Source organism: Gaeumannomyces tritici, assembly GCF_000145635.1.
Source record: "Gaeumannomyces tritici R3-111a-1 unplaced genomic scaffold supercont2.7, whole genome shotgun sequence".
Taxonomy (NCBI): domain Eukaryota; kingdom Fungi; phylum Ascomycota; class Sordariomycetes; order Magnaporthales; family Magnaporthaceae; genus Gaeumannomyces; species Gaeumannomyces tritici.
In genome coordinates, this window is record NW_008804551.1 from 2,254,000 (window position 1) to 2,272,038 (window position 18,039).

Here is an 18,039-nt window from a genome sequence, read left to right on the forward strand (position 1 = left end):
AATTTTTTAATTTTTTAATTTTTAATTTTTTAATTTTTTAATTTTTTAATTTTTAATTTTTAATTTTTAATTTTTTAAAAAGTGTTTAAGGCCGTGTGTCACGGTACAATCGCTTATAAGGACCTCGCATGGTTGTAGCCCCAGCTACAACAACGTTCCTCTTTTGCTTTGGTGTAACGGGTACTACCTTGGTCTGGTCCCGTAACACCGTGGCTATATCCATGCCAATTTGCTTTACCTGGAGGGGTAATGAGGAACGAGTTGAAGCGGCGTGGCGGGCATAGCGGGCTTGGATGGGATAGCTTCTAGTGGTGGTAAACTGGGGCCCTGGGCTTTGGCAACAGCGGTGAGAACGATGTTGTTGTCGGTGTTGAGCACGAAGGTAAATCTGCGACTTCAATGAATCGGGCGACCATCGTGAACGGGTTTTAAGCGGCTTATTGACGCAAATGGCACTAGATAGGGGTGGGCAGATGCAGGCGCAAGGGAGGAAGGAGACATGGTGTGGTGTTTAATCGTTTGTTGGTGATGTCGGTGGAGAAGCATGGAGCTGGAGTTTGGGGGCGGGGTTCATTGAGGTTTTTGTTCGGGGCTCCTGGCTGGCTGCCATGCCCACCAAAAATATTGCAATTTTGCGTATCCTAAGGAGTAGGTCCTGCCTTGCGACTCTTTTGCCGTGTCACTAATGCTAGCCAGCTCCTCTTCAAGTCTTGCAAATGGCGAAATGAGGGTGATGCTGAGCCACCTCGTTTGGGACTTGAAGGTCTAGCTTGCGGCTGGGTCGGCCAACAGGAGCGCCATGAAGAAGAACATCTTCATCCGGGGCAAGCCAAGCATTCTCGTTGTGTTCCGCGAGCCTGAGGGAGCGGTACGCCAAGTGAAAGGCGATGCCCCCTTTAGGTGCTAGTCATTGTGACTCATCCAAGCTTGACGCATCAGCAAACGCGGCATCCATAAAAGGCAATGCTCCCCCTTCTCGCTTGCAACAGCATCACGTCCCCGGCCAGACTACCTACTTGGATATGCGTCATCATACATCGCCCGACGTCCTTGTGACGGGCTCCTCGGGCCATCTGGGCCGCGCGCTCATGCTGTCTCTGCACTCGCACGGCCACACGCCGCTCGGGGCAGACGTCCTCCCCTCGGAGACGACCCATCGCCAGGGCTCCATCGCGGACCGCTCGTTCGTCGAGTCGCTGTTCCGCGAGAACCCCGGCCTCCGCCACGTCATCCACGCCGCGACGCTGCACAAGCCGCACGTGGGGTCGCACTCCAAGGCCGACTTTGTCGACGTCAACATCACCGGCACCCTCAACCTCCTCGAGGCGGCGGCCGCCACGCGCGATGCCCAGGGGCGAGACGGGATCAAGTCCTTCGTCTTTGTGTCCACCACGTCCGCCTTCGGCCACGCCCTGAGCGGCCGGGCGGGCCGGGCGGCCTGGATCGACGAGGACGTGGCGCCAGTGCCCAAGAACATCTACGGCGCCACAAAGACGGCGGCCGAGGACCTGTGCCGCCTGGTGCACGCGCAGGCGGGCATGCCGACCGTGGTCCTGCGCACGGCGCGCTTCTTCCCCGAGGAGGACGACGACGACGCGCGCCGGGCGGCCGCGCCGCAGGATGGGAACCTCAAGGTGCTGGAGCTGGCGCACCGGCGCGTCGACATTGCCGACGTGGTGGGCGCGTGCGTGTGCGCCATGCGGACCGCCTCCGGTGGCGGCGGTGATGGCCCGTTCTGGGGCCGCTACGTCGTCAGCGCGCCGACGCCGTTTGGGCGCCAAGACGAGACGCTGCGGCGGCTGGGCGGCGGGGAGGCGGCGGCGGTGTACAAGGAGTGCGTGCCGGGCATCGAGGCGGCGTTTGCGCGGGCTGGCTGGGAGTTCCTGCCGACGGTGGACCGCGTTTACGATGCGTCCAGGGCTATGCGAGACCTCGGGTGGCGGCCAGAGTACACAATCGAGCGGGCTGTCGAGAAGGTGGCCAGGGGGGAGGAGTGGAGGAGCGAGCTGACGTTGCTGGTTGGCAAGCTCGGATATCACGAGACGGCGCAGGGAGTGTACACTACTCGGGGATAGGGGGCCGCTGATTGGTGGGGTTAGCTGTCTGGGAATTCGGCCGAATGCTTTGGTGTAGACACGGAGATAAAGCCCGCTTATACCGGCGAGGCCCACCACGCTAGGAATAGGCATCAGCTGTAACCCAGGCTCTACTAGCGTCTACATCTCTTTGCCAGGTATAAAGTCCCGGTCCGTCCTTGGCAGGTGGGCTGTTGATGTTTTAGTTAGCATCTCCCATCATCTTGTCACCACTATCCATCCAATCCTCCCTAGCTACCAGCTACGGCGAGTCACACCATGGGTAGCTCCTCAACACCCACCATCGCCATCGTCGGCGCCGGCCCCTCTGGGCTGACGCTTGCCGTCCTTCTGCACCAGCAGGGCCTGCACCCGACCGTCTACGAGCTCCGGCAGCGCCCCTCCGACGCCGAGCTCTCTCAGCCGACGGGCATGCTGGATCTCCACGAGGAGTCCGGGCTGGCCGCCATCCGCGCCTGCGGGCTGGCGGACCGCTTCTTCCCCCTGACCGGCGAGTGCGCCGAGTGCATGCTCGTTGCCGACTCCAACGGCGACTACCTGCACACCGAGGAGCCCGGCAAGGGCCGCCCTGAGATATCCCGCAACGCCCTCACAGGCCTCTTGCTGTCGGCCCTACCGGCTGATGCCGTGCAGTGGGGCACCAAAGTTCTGGGAGCGGCCAGGACCAACACATCGGGGACCGGCACTGTCCTGCGCTTTGCCAGAGAGGCAGGCGAGATCGCCAGTAGCGAGTTCGATCTGGTCGTGGGCGCCGACGGCGCTTGGTCGCGGGTCCGGCCGCTTCTGACGGACGTGCGGCCAAAAGGAGTTGGCTTCCGATATGCCACCTTGAGCATTCGGGACATGGCAGGTCGCCATCCGGATTTGGCCGAGTACATCGGCCCCGGCACCATGATGGCCCTCGGCGGGCCCGGCCTGGCCATCGCAACCCAGCGCACGTCGCAGGATTCCGCCTGGTTCTTCGTCATTGTCCCAGAAACCGCCATGACAGTCACTGGGAGTGAAGAAAACACCAGCGCAGCGACCCAGACAGATGTCGACATCCCCTTTGAGCCACTGGCGCTCAAGGCCCGACTTCTCGACAGCGACAGCGGCAGCGGCGCCCAGAACTTCTCGTCCTGGGGCCCCCTGCTCAAGAAGCTCATCGCCACGGCCTGCGACGAGGCCGCGGCCACCACCCCCGGCCGCCCGATCCTGCTCAAGGCGCACGCCATACTGCCCATCGGCCACGCCTGGGCCCCGCAGCCCGGCGTGACCCTCATCGGCGACGCGGCGCACCTGATGATGCCCGTCGGCGAGGGCGTCAACATGGGCATGGCCGATGCCCTCGAGCTGTCCGAGGCCATTGCCGCGGCCACGGCCATGGAGCCGTCGGCCGGCTTTGCGGAGGGGCTGGCGCCGCTGCTCCGGGACTTCGAGACGAAGATGTTTGGGCGCACAAAGGAAAAGGCGGGCGAGTCGTGGGAGACGTTCCAGATGATGCTGGGCGAGGATGGGGCAGGGAAGTTGGCGGCGATGCTCAAGGGTTTCAAAGAGCAGGCTGCGGCCGCATGAAGGGCTGCTGTATAAATTCCATCTCCACGCCTCCTGCGACTCCATTTAAACTTTTATATGTTGATATTTTGCGTGTTCCAGGGTTTGCTCCTATTCTTACTTCTATTACTACTCCTTTTCTTACTGTTGTATTTATTCTTGTTGTTTTTCCTATTACTACTCCTGTTCCTGATTCTGTTCCTCAGGCCTAGCAGCCCTTCTATTACTTAGCTGGGACTGTCATTCTTTTTTGGTGCTGGCGTGCTAGGTTATGTGAAGGATTAGCCTGCTCGCATGGGGAACGGGAGGATAAGGGTAGGAACATGCGGCGTATTAGGGTCCGATCTAGTTGGCCTTGGCACATGCACATCTATCGCCCCCATGCTCTCACGCAGCACAACGCAAACACCCAGCCAGCCGAGTTTCCACGTTTCATCCTCTTTAGACAGATGCATTTCCACGGCGTCGCGAGCCCAGCGCGTGGCCCAGCCGAGGGCTAATCTCACGATGGGGTCCGTAAAGGGAAGGATACTACCCTGCCCCCAACACCCACCAATACCAAAAAGGGGCCAAGATGATGGATTGTGGCTGTGGACATACCCATCTTACTTGTATCTCAAGAGGTAAATCCTGTGGCCCTCTCGCAGCATTCTTCCGTGAAATTGCCCCAAACCTGCCCCATCGCGTATATTCTCCACGTCCGGACAGTTCGTCCTTTCTACCAAAATCGTCAAACCCTCAGCTGCCTGCCACTCAGTCGTTCCTCCCTGCCAGACTTCCCTCTGGCCAACATGCATCAGGCGAATACCAACACCGGCAACAGTAAGCCACTGCGACCTGATTAAGCATCCTGGATCTAATTAACACCTCCTTCCTCCCCAAGTTCCCCATACGGGCCTGCTACCAAGACAGGTGCTGGATTGCCTGACATGCTCACCCCAGGCGCCCAGATGCAACCTCGAGTGCGAGACTGGCAAGGAGTGTGCCATCTCCTTTGTCAGATTTCACCCGGAAAATTCCAGCTGCGTGCTAGAATGTTCCAAGGCGTTCTGCGATACCATCCGGTCATCTATACAACCCAGCATACCTGGTGGGCATGGCACTCCTGCACTTGGTACCCCCGCGCTTGCCAGCGTCATCGTGGCCCCAATCCTCCTTGTGCTGCTATCCGGGGTCATCCTATTTTGCTACTGCCGCCGCCGCCGGCGACGGCTGCTGCCGAACGGGCGAGGCCGCAGTAGCATCCACCAGACTCCCGGAAAGCCCGAGCTAGAAGGCTGTCCAGGGTACGGCTCCACCCCTGGAGCCGTGGCGGGGGCTCTATCGCTCAAGCCCGAGCTGATGGAGGTGGAGAGGCCGCACGAGCTTGGCAAGCAAGACAACAACCGGAATCTGCCCAACAGTAGAGAGGTGTACGAGCTGGACTAGCCTGTAGGAACCACCTCCCGAGCGCAGGGCCGGGCTATCAAGAGCATCCCCAGTGCCGTGGCATCGCTGAAAAGTCAAGTCCATTCGACCAAAAGCCGTCAGCAAGCTGACCCGGAAAGAGACAGCAAGAGGCACATGCGGTCCTCGACCCACAGCCAGGACAGAGATATGAGGCGTAACGACTCGCAGCGCAGTGAGCAGAGATTGTTGCGGATCCAAGAGATAGAGGAGGTATCCTGGATTGCAAGAGGAACTAAAGAGGCTGATCAAGGGCAAACCGAAGTCGAGACCGGAGTCGTCTTAATAATCGTTCCGTTTTTTTTGTTGTATCCCCAGCCTTGTAGCCCAGAGGCGCGATGGTCTGAGCTGGTGACAGTGGCGGGATGTATAGTTGCCAAAAAAACCAAAAAAACCAAAAAAAAAACCGATTCATCTGCTATGGCTTGCAATAATTACCTAGGTACCTACCTAGACACCTAAGCAAGACGGGGCCAGGCCCATCACAAACGCTGCAACGCACCGATATAGTGCGAAGCTGGAAAAGTGCACCAGAAAGAAAAAAGGTGGCAGTGCCTGCCCCTTACCAAATGTGAAAATCCCTTTCTGCCCTGTTCGTGAAAACATCCTCAGTGACCGGGCCAGCCGGGAAAGCAGTGCCCCGGCAACGCGCGTCGATGATCTGGAAGCCCTCCGGCTCCCTGCCCACCCCGAGCCGGCGGAGAACCGCAAGTTCGTCCATGCCCCTGATGGCGGATACCACGTCACCCGGCTCCGGGTCCTGACACTGATACTGGGGGCCTTGCAGGACGTGGCCGTCGTCCAGCAGCAGGCAACGGATCGCCATGAAATAGGTCCGCAGGCATTGCAATGCATCGTACAACGCACCGCTGCAAGCGTGACCCGCAGCTTCCGTCAGGCCCAAGCAGGCCACGGCCGTGCAGCCGTCGTCGTCGATGTTGCCCTCGGCGCGCGGTTGATCCAGCCATTCTCTCACCACCAGCTCCGGAGCGACCGAGCGCAGGTTTGCTGAAGGCCGGACGATCTGGTTCAAAAGCCGGACCAGGTAGAGAAGGCGGCGTCCATGGCATCCTGGCTTTGGGGATCCCTCACTCCTTCATAATCCGGCAGGAGGGTGTCAAACGCGGCCGGGACGACCGCCAAGACGGTTCCGATGAGTGAGCCTCTCGCAACGAGGCACCGCCCGTCGGCAGAGAGTGATGAGACGCTCTGAACCTCCCCGGGCTTGAGCCTGGGCCCACTTGGGGGGTCGAAGTCCGGCACCCATGAGGGATAACCCGGATGCGAGTTGACCCCCATCGCCAGCACGTCCAGGCGGCCGTGGTTGAGGACCAGGAATTTTGCGTAAGAAAAGGCGACATCCTCGAAGCTTCTCGTGTAATCTGGCTGGATGTCGGGGGGCGCCGGCGTTGGCAGGTTTGCCATGCCTAGTATGCCAAATATGCGGTCTCGACGGTCCGTCGCGCCCCTATGACCGGAGGACAAGTGAAGAAAGGCACAGAGACGAGCTGCGAAGCCTTTAGCCCCGTCACCAGACGATTGGGCTTCGTATACCTGCCGACCTTTTATGATAATGCGGGACAACAAACCTCCTTGGAGTGTCCCCAGGTCCTTCATCGAGATGGACTCCTTATAAGGCGATACCGCTATTAGCACCGTCCACCCTGCCCTCATCAACTCGAGGGACAGAAGGGAGGTGCAGTGAATCCCCAGCAAGACGACAGGGCTGGATCTGGCCAAAACGAGTTCCTGAAAGGTCCAAACACGGGAAAAATGACCGATAGTCAGGTCTTGGTACATCGCGGACATAGTTTCCATCAATAATGGCCTGTCAAGGCCATGTTTCAAGATAGACTGAATTAAGAGGTCGCGTACTGCCGCCGCGTCGTTTGCCGAGGCTTGCACCTGTGGCCGCAGTTCCAGTCGGATTCGCGAGTATTTCTTGGTAGCGTCGGCGATCGCAGCATTCAGATGGTCGCTTTTGAAGGCATATGAATCCCCTGGCCAGATAACGACTCTGGCTGCTGTCGAGTAGATCTTGCCCATTCTGGGCACCTGCTCGCTCCTCTCGGTCAAAGATGCCTGGTTGATGCAGATGGCATCGATCCACCATCCCATGAGGCCCTCATCGGTGTCGGTATCTGTGGCATCTTGTCGTGCCTGCGCCTGCGCCTCCGCTGGGACTGGGTCTTCGAACACGTCGGCGCCGAGGATGTCGGAAATTTTATGGAGGTATAGACTCTCGAGTGCACGAAATAGCGACTCGAAGACAGGGAACTCGGTACCGTTGACGGATATCGTTTTCGTCTCGCCTGGTTTCCCCCACTGATACGATAGGGCGAGGAACTTGGCGGTGTCTAGAGGCGCGTAAAACAGCTCGAGTTCGATGGGTTGATCCGGCCTGCGCGTCCGCTTCAGCTTGACAAGTCGAATTTCCGAGCCCCGCAGCGGCCTGTAGATGCTTCCGGGACCCGTGAAGAGGTCCATGTCGGCCCGATAGCGGAAGGAAAGGGCAGGAGGGATTTGGAATTGAGGATTCCAAACTGGATTAGGCGGAAGGGTGTTGAAAGACAAAAAAACAGATGGTTAGAAAGATACGGGATTTCTACTCGAAGGCGATGGACGGTGCGGGGTTAATTATCGGCATCAGGCCTCCAGCTGACGCCATGGTGCCCGATAATGGAGGCTGGGTTGTGGCTTGACATTTTGGGGGCAGCATCGATTCTGCCGCCAAGCAGTGAGGGCCGACACCAACATCACATGAATCTGTCACGAGGCTGCGGTCTCTGGGATAGCAACTCCGGTGCCCTTCACGCCTGCCACAACAAGGATGGCAGTTTCACCGCAGCAAATAAAGACTGCGAGGACTAGAACAACAAAAAAAATAGGGAAAACAATAGAAAGAATAATGTTAAAAGACTAAAAAAAAAAGGCAAGAAAAGGAAAAATAACAAGAATAGACTAGGAATAAAACAGGAAAAAGAATAAGGAGAGAAAAACGCACAACATCACGAATTATTCTCTTTAAAACCTGTCAGACTGACATCTTTCTTGTGGTGGGCATGCCCGTCTCCGTACTCGCTCAGCCATCATCGGCACTCAACTCGTATCAGACGCAGCAGGCGGGCTCCCACCATCAACGCCATCCACCAGCTCCCTCCCCGGCGCGTCCCTCGGACCCCACACGGCGACGCTCCGCGGGCCAACATGGAACGTCGCCCAACCATCCTCGTCCGGCGTCAGCTCCCCCCAGCTCCAACCCAGCAGGTCCGTCCACACCTCGCGCTCATCCCCCCGACCTACACCCGCATCCGCGGCCCGCCTCCCCACGCGCATCCGCTTGCCGGCGGCCTTCCAGCCCGCGTTGATGAGCACCGCCAGCCCCGCGCCGGCGGCGTGGTCGGCGTGGCCGAGGCGCACGAAACCGACGCAGGCCGCGTCGTCAAAGTAGTCGACCTGCGGCCCGTACGCGTACAGGCGTCGGGCCAGCATCAGGCGCGGGAGGACGGCGCCGCCGCACAGGGGCGGGGAGAGGGACCCCGGGGGCGCAAAGGGGTTTTCGCGGGACGGGCCGCGGGAGCCGTGCAGGTGGGCGTGGAACACGCACGGGAGGCCGGCGTCGGCGCGCAGGAGGATGAGGGCGTAGGCGGCCGGCACGAACCATGGGCTGATGGGCGTCTGGGGTCGGTCAGCAGAGGAGTCACGGTTCGGGTTTGATGTTCTGTGCGCACTTCGATTGCTTGGCCGGGTTGCTGCGGGTGGTGTGAGATGCAGCGCGTCAGTATCTGTAGACCTGTCAAGGAGACACGCCTCGTCGGGCAAGGCTGTCACGAACAGTATCATGGTTCATAATAAACGTGACGGCGTTTTTCGGCCTTGTCTCGCACAAGGCGCCTGCAAATATCTTGCGCAAGTCGACGTTGGGATCGTACGAAGCCCGGCAGAAGTTCATCAGCAGCGGGAAGTCAAACAGGGAAACGCGGTCTTGCAAGAGGTCGAGATATTTCTCCATGGGCCCTCGCTCGTCACCCGTGTGCTCGGCGACGACGAGCCATGGCTTTGCACCATCGCCCAGCCTTCTCCGCCTGGCCTCGTCGACGTGGGCCAGCATGTCGCGCACAAATTGCCACGAGTAGTGCTTTGCGGCGTCGAGGCGCAGGCCTCCGATCCGGAGCTCGCCGTCCAGCCACTCGGCCCAGTGGAAAAGCTCCTGCCGCACGTCGGGGTGGTGGTGGTCAATGTCTGCAAACATGCTGGGTCGACGCAGTGTCAGAAATACTCCCGGGAGGGAACAGAGCGAGTCTATGCGAAACAGTAGTCACAGGTAGTCAAAGTTGCCAAACTCGGTGCTGACATCATCAGCCCAGGTCTTGCCATCGAGTAGCCAGATGCCCTTCTTTTGCGTGAGGTCGTCATAGTCCACCCCCGTGAAGTGGGAATGAAACCAACGGAAGGAGTCAGGCCCGCTGCCGTGAGACTCGAACCTTGTCCAGACCGCCACCTCCTCGGTTGGGCCGACAAACTTGCGACGGTCTGTAGACATGACGGGCTACAGCATCAGTCACAGCTCGCAACAGTGCTCACGGCGACCCAGGCACGGGTATAGGCACGGGTACAGGACCTTCCGGGTCGACTCTCCTCGCCTTGACGCGGTCGGTCCCGTCGGCGCCGGCCTTGTGGTTCAGCACCGCGTCGAACAGCAAATCGAGGCCGTGGGCGGCGGCGACGTCGGCTAGCTCGACGAGCTCCGCCTTGGTGCCCCACTTGGTGCGGGCGGTGCCCCTCTGGTCAAACTCGCCGAGGTCGTACAGGTCGTAGGCGTCGTAGCCGTTGCTGCTGGCGCCCGAGGCGGCCTTGGCGGCGGGCGGGATCCACAGGGTGGTGACGCCCAGGGCGGCGAGGCGGGGCGCGTCGCGGGACAGGCGCCGCCAGTGCTGGCCGTCGTCTCGCGAGTACCACTCGAAGGCCTGGAAGAGGCAGGGGTTCGGGTCGGTAGGCATGGTGGGTGGGCGACGGGTCTTGGTGTTTGCTGAGTTGGTAGTCGCTTCGGACCTCAAAGGCGTCTCCAGTTTCGGGCGGCAATACCAAGATCAAATGCAGGCTGTGGAGAGTTGCACCGGCCAATGATGTCAAACGCCACGCGCGATCCTACAACACCAGACGACGGCAGCTCCCGAGCCGAGCCTTTGCATCACCAAAATGCCGGCCCCAACGACATGGTGGCTTGGGCTCACCGGCGCGGCGCAGCGGCAGCCATGGGAAGGCGAAAGCACGCAAATAGAAGGACTAAAAAAGAAGTGCCTGTGCCTGTGCCTGTGCCTGTGACGATCAATCATGATATCGGGACCCATGCTCGTTAACATCTGGTACCTACCTGGCGTGCTAGCATCCCTGGGCGTCCGGTTCATGCCATCCGTTTCGTTTGCCACGCAGGCCCATTCCATCTAGGCCTAGAACGCAAACTCGAGTCCCCTGTTTCAGCAAAATTGCGCCGGCGGCCGCCTGAAAAAAAAACCCGCCGGAGCTGTTGCTGAAAGAAGAAAGTGGGTGCGCAGCTCCGCGGGCAAAAGAAACATCTTTTGTGGGGCGTGGTTGACTTTTTCTGTCTTTCTGTTGCTGTAAACCTTGTTCGCGTCATGCCGCCCATCCAGTCCCGACCGATGACAACCTGCGGAGTGGCAGCCCAGAGACAGAAGCTTAATCGCGCACAGGCGGTTGCGTGTTGGGAATGCCCCCGATGTTGATCAACGCTCGACTGGAGGCCTGTGCGGGTCTCTGGCGGGGTTGGCATGTGTGTTGCTTGCGCTGCTTGCGTTTACACAAAAGCACACTATCGGTGAGTCGTCTCGTCCTGCTCCAGCTTGGCGCCGTGGCACTGAAGGGGCAGCGCCGTCACATGCTCTGCTGGCAGAAGTTTATGTGCAAACTGGGGGTCTTGGCTGCAATTTGGCCCATCGGTCTTTGGGAAGGCCATGCGAGAAATCCGAGGCTTTCCTGGATCGAGAAGGTCCTTGGTCTCGGCGACAGGGGTGATCGTCTTGGGCGCCCTGTGGAAGTTGCGAGGCCGGCTTGGCCACGGAGAGCCAAGGAGCAAGGAGGGAAAACGCGCAGATATCGATGGCTGTGCCATTGTGGAGTGCATGCCATGCCATGTGGTACCGGAGTGTGGTATTATTGGTGTCCCAGTCATTCAAATTGCTGACATTGATGACAGCTGTCACGAGGTCCGCGCTGGTTGTCTGATCGAGCCTCGTTCCTGCGCTGCCCTGGATTGGCCTCTCTGTGTCTTTCCTTTGGAGACTGGGGTTGCTCACAGCGGGCACAGCAAGAACTGGGGCGATGAGCTGGGCAGTCTTGGCCTCCCTCCTTCTGCCCCAGCCTTGGCAGGCTAGCGCCTCGCCTAAGGGTGCTCGTCATTTTTTGGTCAGATTCGGTGAGCGGCAGGCTGGGCAGAGGGGAGAAGAGGAGGCCAGGAGTATTGCATCTACCCTGGACAAACCAAAGAATTCTAGCCCATAAGCAACCTGGGCCACAAGTCCGCTAAATCCTGACCCATGCCTTCAGTCAGCCAGGTGTCGTCAGCCCGTCATTTCCCGCAATCGATGGTGGTAGCTCGAGCTTGCCTGACAGAGCAGGCGGAAAATCAACAATGGCGCTCCGGATGATGCCATTCACGTCACTCAGGCCACCCAGGCCACCCAGACCTCCTTCCTTGCTGGTTACGGCCCACCGGCAGACGCGAGTCGGGTCGCAGCCGCGCGTCGTTTGAGCTTGCATGGAACCGCAGGCTTGGGAGGACAGGCTCGATAAGATTCGTGGGGCTCTCGGTCATGGAAGCGGGACTGCCTGGCGGACGGACCTGGATACTCCTTTTGGGGCCTTGTCTTGGGCGGGACCGACGACGGGGAAACGCCAGTCTCGGGCGACTCGACTTGTGGAAAAACCACGGGCGTTCCATTGATGGGCGGGCGAAAAAAACATGTCTAGACGGACCAGGAACTGCCTGGACTTTCTCAGAACTGCGTCTGCCTTCCAGGAACTGCCTGCCACCTACGCGGCCATGCAATATCGCCTCCGGAAAGGGGCCCGGCCCCACGGAATGGAATGCATCTCTGGCGGCGAAGCCGGCATCTGGTGCTATAGCCCCCCCCGCAACCGTCATATTGCCCACTACCACCAGCCTGCCCGACGTCGCATTTCGCCAAGGAGAGGCATCGCGCCGAGTAGTAGGTAGCGTCACGACCCTGGACGTCGTCTGGTCGGTGCTGTGTAATGCCCCTGGTACCTCCCGCTTGGTACGTACCTACCGGTCAGGTAACCCTCCATGTGAGCTGGGCTTGCAACCGAGGGCTCGCAATCCCTGATCGGCGTCGGGGTTGCGCCGGCCGGCTGCTTCGGGCAAGCGAGCGGCGGGATATAAAGGCGTCATGGTCGCATCCCACACCCTCCAACTCACCACCCTTCACGCGCACGCGGCAGCAGGCACCCTTACCCACCCATCGTCACTCTTTGCTGTCTATATCTCCCCTCGCCCGGCCCTGTCCTTCTTGGAGAGATCCCTCTAGCTGCCCGTCGCACCGTCCGTCCTGTCTAAAAAAAAAAAAATGCGCTCGTCCACCGTCCTCGCGGCCGTTGCGGCCTCGACCGGTGCCCTCGCGGCCCGGCCCTTCCTCGAGGAGCCCGACACGGGCATTCTGGACGTCCTGGGTAACCTGCCCGTCGGCTCGCTGCCCAAGCTGACCGACATGGTGGCGCTCAACGACTTCCAGTGGGCGGCCAGGAACTACCTGCCGCGCCTCAACTACACCTACTACCGTAACGGCGCCGGCGGCGAGTACTCGTACCGCAACAACCTCGAGGTCTACAACCGCTACAGGCTGCGGCCCAAGACCATGGTTGACATAACCAAGGTCGAGTCGAGCTTGCCGTGAGTTTTTGGCCTACCTAGGTAGCTGAATGAAATGGGAATGAAGCTAACTCGGGCCACAGAACCACCATCCTCGGCCGCAACTTCTCCTCCCCCTTCTTCATCTCCCCCTGCGCCCGCGCCGACTACGGCCACCCGGACGCGGAGCTGAACATCATGCGCGCCGCCTCCAAGGCCAACATCCTGTACATCCCGTCGTCCTTCTCCACTGTGCCGCTCGAGCAGATCGCGGCGGCCAGGCAGCCCGAGACGTACGAGTTCTTCAACCAGGTCTACACCAACGACAACGACACCAGCAACAAGATCCTGTTCGAGCGCGCCGAGAAGTCGGGCTCCAAGGCCGTCGTGTGGGCCATCGACTCGCCCGGCTCGCCGTCGCGCCAGCGCGCCGCCCGCTTCAGCGTCGGGTCCGCCAACAGCAAGTACATCACCAACACGTGGGAGGTGCTCGACAAGTTCCGCAACATGACCAAGCTGCCCATCATCCTCAAGGGCATCTCGACCGTCCAGGACGCGCGCCTGGCCGTCCAGCACGGCGTCCCCGCCATCATCCTGTCCAACCACGGCGGCCGCAACCTCGACGGCAGCCCGTCGAGCCTCGAGACGGCCATCGAGATCCACCGCGAGGCGCCCGAGATCTTTGGCCAGATCGAGATCCTGGCCGACGGCGGCGTGCGCTACGGCACCGACGCCCTGCGCCTGCTGGCCCTGGGCGTCAAGGCCGTCGGCATCGGCCGCCCCGTCATGTTCGCCAACGTCTTTGGCCAGGAGGGCGTCGAGCGCGCCCTCGGCCTGTTCCGCAGCGAGGTCATGAACGACGCCGCCAACCTGGGCGTGCCCGACATCAAGAAGATCACGCCCGACTTCGTCGAGTGGACGCCCAACAACTGGTTCAGCTAGACGGCGCCGTGTTGGGGAGATCATGTCATCGGTCGCCCATGTTGGACATGTCCGGCACGAGAAGGCGGCCAGCAAGGCCCAGTAAATTTCGGGCATTCTTTGTAAATACTTCAATGGCCTGACTGTTATGTGCGCAAGATACCTTTTAGACCAACCTTTGAGTTTGTGGACTTTCCCCGAAGCGAACCCATGTCTTGTTCAAGTGATGTTGCTTGTCGTCGCTATTTGGGGACAAAAGCCCACAGTCACACAATCCACCACAATCCAAATCGGGATGCACAAGGAAGAAGAAACCACGCCATTTTCAAAATAAAGGAAGACTGCTAGTGACAATCCTGTCGCCAGCCATTATTGACCTAGGCGGCCCCGGAGGCTTCCTTGAACAGCGAACGAGCGATGGGTGCGGCATGTGGGAGAACATGAAGCTCCGAGACTCGGAGACATCGAGAAGACCGTAGAGGTACCTCACACCAGCTGCTTGACCAGTTCCAGCGCCTTGTTCTCGAGTCCATATTGGAAGGCATCTATCTCTTGCCGCTGCGGATTCCAATTTGTGGTTTTATTTTCTGTTCCATTTTTCCATTTCTCCCGTCGTCTCTTTTTCTCTTCTTTTTCTTGCCTTTTCTTGGCTTTTTGCCTTGGCTCTTTATTCGGGGTTTTGTTCAGGGTCTTCCATGTGTCCTTTCCCGTCCCGAGCGACTAATGCAACTGAAACGACGTTGGGTAAACGGATGTGACGCAGGGGTCGATGAGCCGCCCAGGGGAAAGCAGGCTGCTGGCGTACGAGAAGCCCAGGGCTACTGGACGACGTGCTGTGGGATTGGCGGCCCTGGCCGGGCGGGTGGGCGGCGCGCCCGGGGGAGCAGGCCGCCATGTTACGACTAGAGCAGGTGCTACGTGCGGGGTGTGCCGAGCTGGCGGCGCCGGGTAGCGGGAAGTGGGCGGCGCTCCGGGGGATGCGAGCAGCCAAAGGGCTGGCTACGGTGAAGAAATGACGCACGGAGAAAGCCACGCGGTCGCATCAAGCGTGAAACAACAACGGCGAGCGCGCGATGGGGGGCGAGGGAGAGTCGAAGGAAAGGAATGTCAAAGACCGCAAACCGGAAGGGTGGGATGGCTCCGACAAGGGCTCAGACCCGGACCCATTGCAGGTCGTCGGTCGTGATGAAGGGCATCTTGGACACTGCCACGATCTGTTTCCAGTCCACCGTCTTGCGCACGCGAGTGCTGCCGTGCCTCCGTCTCAGGCCGTACATGGTATCTGTCTCACCGGCCGTCACCCTGGCCACGACGTACTCGGTGACATCGCCCCTGACGAGCACGAACCAGCCGACCTGCAGCTCTTCCGGGTCGATGATGACCATAGCTGGCCGGTTGTTAGTTCCGGCTGTGTTGGCGAACGTTCACAAGATCGATCGATACGGCTGCGAAAGGTTGCTATGTATCGTGGGTCTTCGTAATACGTGACTGGGTATGGCGTGTACCATGAGGGCGACAAATCGAAAAGGAACTAGGCGGGAGAAGCTGGGGGCCATTATATAGCCAGAGGTCCTAGGGGCTACGCACGCAGACTCAGACGGTGTCGATCACCCGCCCGTGACAGCTCACCACGACCAACTGACAAGACAAGGCGCTCGCAGATGGCTGCCGACGGGCCATTGAATGCTAATGCGGAGCCCTGCGCAGCTAATGCACCCGGCTGTGTAAGCGCCCATGATCGGACGATCAGAAACATAGTTGGGCCACGGCGGCCAGGATCAGGGTGGTTGTCGAGTCCGGGCGACGCGAAACCAAAACTCAAATATAGTGTGTGCGATCCTTGGTCCGGATCCTGCGAGGGGCCGTAAGTTGCAGCCAAGTTATAAAGACTTCTCGAGGGAACGATACTTTGGCTTGGGGGCCAGAGTCTTGTTCGATATTCTCCTTACATCAGCCACCTTCGGCTACTCGAACCGCCTCACGCGGAAAAAACAACACCCAAAACCGCCAGAACAATGAAATCTTTCCGGATATTACGGCTCCCCTTGCTGGCCTTGCTGCACCTCGCACGCACGGAGCAGGCCGGCGGCGTCGTGCACGACTCGACATGGACGCCCGACTACGTGCTCGAGGCGACGGCGCAGACCATCACGCTCGACTGCCGGCAGCGCCACTCGGTCGTCGTCAACAGCAGCTCGCCCGGCCCGACGCTGTACCTGACCGAGAACAAGACGACGTGGGTGCGGGTGCACAACCGGATGCCGGACCAGAACTTCACGGTGCACTGGCACGGCCTGACCCAGCGCGTCGCGCCCTTCTCCGACGGCACCCCGCTCGTCAGCCAGTGGCCCATCGCGCCGGGCGCCTTCTTCGACTACGAGCTGAGGCCCGACGTCGGCGACGCCGGATCGTACTTTTACCACTCGCACGTCGGGTTCTAGGCCGTCACGGCCCACGGCGCCCTGATTGTGCGGGAGCAGGGCTCGCCGCCTTACGAGTACGACGAGGAGTTGATCGTGGGCTTGGGGGATTTCTTCCAGAAGAACGACTCGACCGTCGTGCAGGGTCTGCTGGCCGACCCGTTCCAGTGGTCTGGCGAGCCGGACGCGCTGCTGTTCCAACGACTGGAGCGGGACAGCGGCATTCGGCAACAAGACGGCCGACGACTCTTGCCGGCCCAGCGTGGTGACGGTCAGGCCGGGCAGGACGTACCGGGTGCGCTTCCTGGGCCGGACGGCCTTGTCGCTAGTGACGCTCGGCATCGAAGGCCACCAGAACCTGACGGTGATCGAGGCGGAGGGCCACTACACGCAGCCGGCCATGACGGACCACGTCCAGCTCGGGTCGGGGCAGCGCTTCAGTGTGCTCCTCCAAACACGCACCGAAGACGACATTGCGGCTAGGAGCGGCAAGACGCAATTCTGGATCCGGTTCGAAAGCCGTGACCGCCCCAAGACTATTGTCGGGTACGCATTGCTGCAGTACGACATGTCAGATAGCCAGGCTGTCTCGTACCAGACACCCCTGCCTCAGGAGCTGCCGGCTACGTCGCCTGTCGTGCTCCCCACCGAGACCAGCAGCTGGCTCGAGTACACGCTGCAGCCGCTGGATTCGGAGGAGGCGGCCAGGTTCCCGCGGCTGCCCGAGGTGACCCGGACCGTGTACATCACCATGGCACAGCAGCTCGTCAGCGGTGAAATCGTCGACGGCACCATCAACGGCACGCTGCAATGGGCGTATGGTCACACCCCCCCTTGGCACCCAAGCCTCTTGCCCATCCCCCGCGCCTACGGCGACGCTAGAGCTCACACTGACTCCTCGTCACGGCCGCTCCTCGCTCTTGCCCTAGCTAGAATTCGCTCGCGTGGCAGGAGTCGGCGCTCGCCGACGACACGGGCTACGTGCCCCTGCTCGTGCGACTGTACGTTACCGGAGAGACTCCCGACTATGGCGCCGCGCGAGCCAACCAGGACTGGGATCCGGAAACCAAGGCGTTCCCGGCCCTGGTCGGGGAGACGCTCGACATCGTGTGGCTGTCCAACAGCGGGCCGACGGGCGGGTGGGACGCGCACCCGATGCACATGCACGGGGAGCGCTACTGGGACCTGGGGTTAGGGAACGGCACCTACGATGCGGCCGCCAACGAGGCGGCAAGGTTCGGCGGCGGCTACACGCCCGCGCGGCGCGACACGACCATGCTCTATCGGTACGCGGCCAAGGGCGGAGTGCACATGACGGCGGGCTGGAGGGCGTGGCGCGTTAGAGTGACGGAGGAGTCGGTCGGGGCGTGGGTACTGCACTACCATGTGCTGATGCACATGGTGATGGGCATGCAGGTGAGTCTTGTCTGTCGTCCCTGTTCAGCTGTCGTGGTTGGGAGTCGTGCTGATCTTTTGTGGGCAGACCGTGTGGGTGTTTGGCAACACATCCCAGATCTTGACCCGCTTCCCGCAACAGCCCTACATCGCGGGATATCTCGATTTTGGAGGCAGTGTCTATGGAAACGGCACAAGCGATCCGGTGGTCTGGGAGACTTTTAGCCAGGACGGCAGATGAGGGTCGCGGATGGAGGATAGCATCGAGTTGAAGCCAACGGCTTGTGCGGCTAGCCTTGGCGTGTCAGAAATATGGGATGCGTGATGGTGCCTTCCTCGGTTG

The 18,039-nt window shown here is 60.3% G+C and overlaps 9 protein-coding genes across 9 annotated transcripts; 5 read left to right on the forward strand and 4 right to left on the reverse strand.

Moving 5' to 3' along the window:
* Positions 1 to 78: 78 nt before the first annotated feature.
* GGTG_12057 (hypothetical protein) lies at positions 79 to 2,075 on the forward strand (the record flags this gene model as incomplete). The annotated part of the gene is made up of 2 exons (XM_009229950.1): positions 79 to 382; positions 460 to 2,075. Exon 2 carries the CDS (start codon positions 888 to 890, stop codon positions 2,073 to 2,075), a length of 1,188 nt encoding a protein of 395 aa, XP_009228214.1. The 5' UTR covers positions 79 to 382; positions 460 to 887.
* Positions 2,076 to 2,354: 279 nt separating this feature from the next.
* On the forward strand, positions 2,355 to 3,650 carry GGTG_12058 (hypothetical protein; the record flags this gene model as incomplete). Its single annotated transcript, XM_009229951.1, has 1 exon — positions 2,355 to 3,650. One exon carries the CDS (start codon positions 2,355 to 2,357, stop codon positions 3,648 to 3,650), a length of 1,296 nt encoding a protein of 431 aa, XP_009228215.1.
* A 770-nt stretch (positions 3,651 to 4,420) lies between these two features.
* On the forward strand, positions 4,421 to 5,057 carry GGTG_12059 (hypothetical protein; the record flags this gene model as incomplete). Its single annotated transcript, XM_009229952.1, has 2 exons — positions 4,421 to 4,451; positions 4,513 to 5,057. 2 exons carry the CDS (start codon positions 4,421 to 4,423, stop codon positions 5,055 to 5,057), a joined length of 576 nt encoding a protein of 191 aa, XP_009228216.1.
* Positions 5,058 to 5,637: 580 nt separating this feature from the next.
* On the reverse strand, positions 5,638 to 7,562 carry GGTG_12060 (hypothetical protein; the record flags this gene model as incomplete). Its single annotated transcript, XM_009229953.1, has 3 exons — positions 5,638 to 6,099; positions 6,168 to 6,543; positions 6,931 to 7,562. 3 exons carry the CDS (start codon positions 7,560 to 7,562, stop codon positions 5,638 to 5,640), a joined length of 1,470 nt encoding a protein of 489 aa, XP_009228217.1.
* Positions 7,563 to 8,174: 612 nt separating this feature from the next.
* GGTG_12061 (hypothetical protein) lies at positions 8,175 to 10,075 on the reverse strand (the record flags this gene model as incomplete). The annotated part of the gene is made up of 5 exons (XM_009229954.1): positions 8,175 to 8,753; positions 8,807 to 8,827; positions 8,911 to 9,328; positions 9,398 to 9,608; positions 9,697 to 10,075. The coding sequence occupies 5 exons, from the start codon at positions 10,073 to 10,075 to the stop codon at positions 8,175 to 8,177; spliced, it is 1,608 nt and encodes a 535-aa protein (XP_009228218.1).
* Positions 10,076 to 10,905: 830 nt separating this feature from the next.
* GGTG_12062 (hypothetical protein) lies at positions 10,906 to 11,852 on the reverse strand (the record flags this gene model as incomplete). Its single annotated transcript, XM_009229955.1, has 4 exons — positions 10,906 to 11,122; positions 11,235 to 11,475; positions 11,575 to 11,633; positions 11,704 to 11,852. 4 exons carry the CDS (start codon positions 11,850 to 11,852, stop codon positions 10,906 to 10,908), a joined length of 666 nt encoding a protein of 221 aa, XP_009228219.1.
* Positions 11,504 to 14,300, forward strand: GGTG_12063 (hypothetical protein). Its single transcript, XM_009229956.1, has 2 exons — positions 11,504 to 13,002; positions 13,065 to 14,300. The coding sequence occupies exons 1-2, from the start codon at positions 12,680 to 12,682 to the stop codon at positions 13,900 to 13,902; spliced, it is 1,161 nt and encodes a 386-aa protein (XP_009228220.1). The 5' UTR covers positions 11,504 to 12,679; the 3' UTR covers positions 13,903 to 14,300.
* Positions 14,301 to 14,554: 254 nt separating this feature from the next.
* On the reverse strand, positions 14,555 to 15,373 carry GGTG_12064 (hypothetical protein). The gene is made up of 2 exons (XM_009229957.1): positions 15,045 to 15,373; positions 14,555 to 14,880 (listed from the first exon to the last, which is right to left on the reverse strand). The coding sequence occupies exons 1-2, from the start codon at positions 15,264 to 15,266 to the stop codon at positions 14,602 to 14,604; spliced, it is 501 nt and encodes a 166-aa protein (XP_009228221.1). The 5' UTR covers positions 15,267 to 15,373; the 3' UTR covers positions 14,555 to 14,601.
* A 523-nt stretch (positions 15,374 to 15,896) lies between these two features.
* GGTG_12065 (L-ascorbate oxidase) lies at positions 15,897 to 17,937 on the forward strand (the record flags this gene model as incomplete). Its single annotated transcript, XM_009229958.1, has 5 exons — positions 15,897 to 16,274; positions 16,323 to 16,596; positions 16,631 to 17,067; positions 17,235 to 17,717; positions 17,785 to 17,937. 5 exons carry the CDS (start codon positions 15,897 to 15,899, stop codon positions 17,935 to 17,937), a joined length of 1,725 nt encoding a protein of 574 aa, XP_009228222.1.
* Between the last annotated feature and the right edge of the window lie 102 nt (positions 17,938 to 18,039).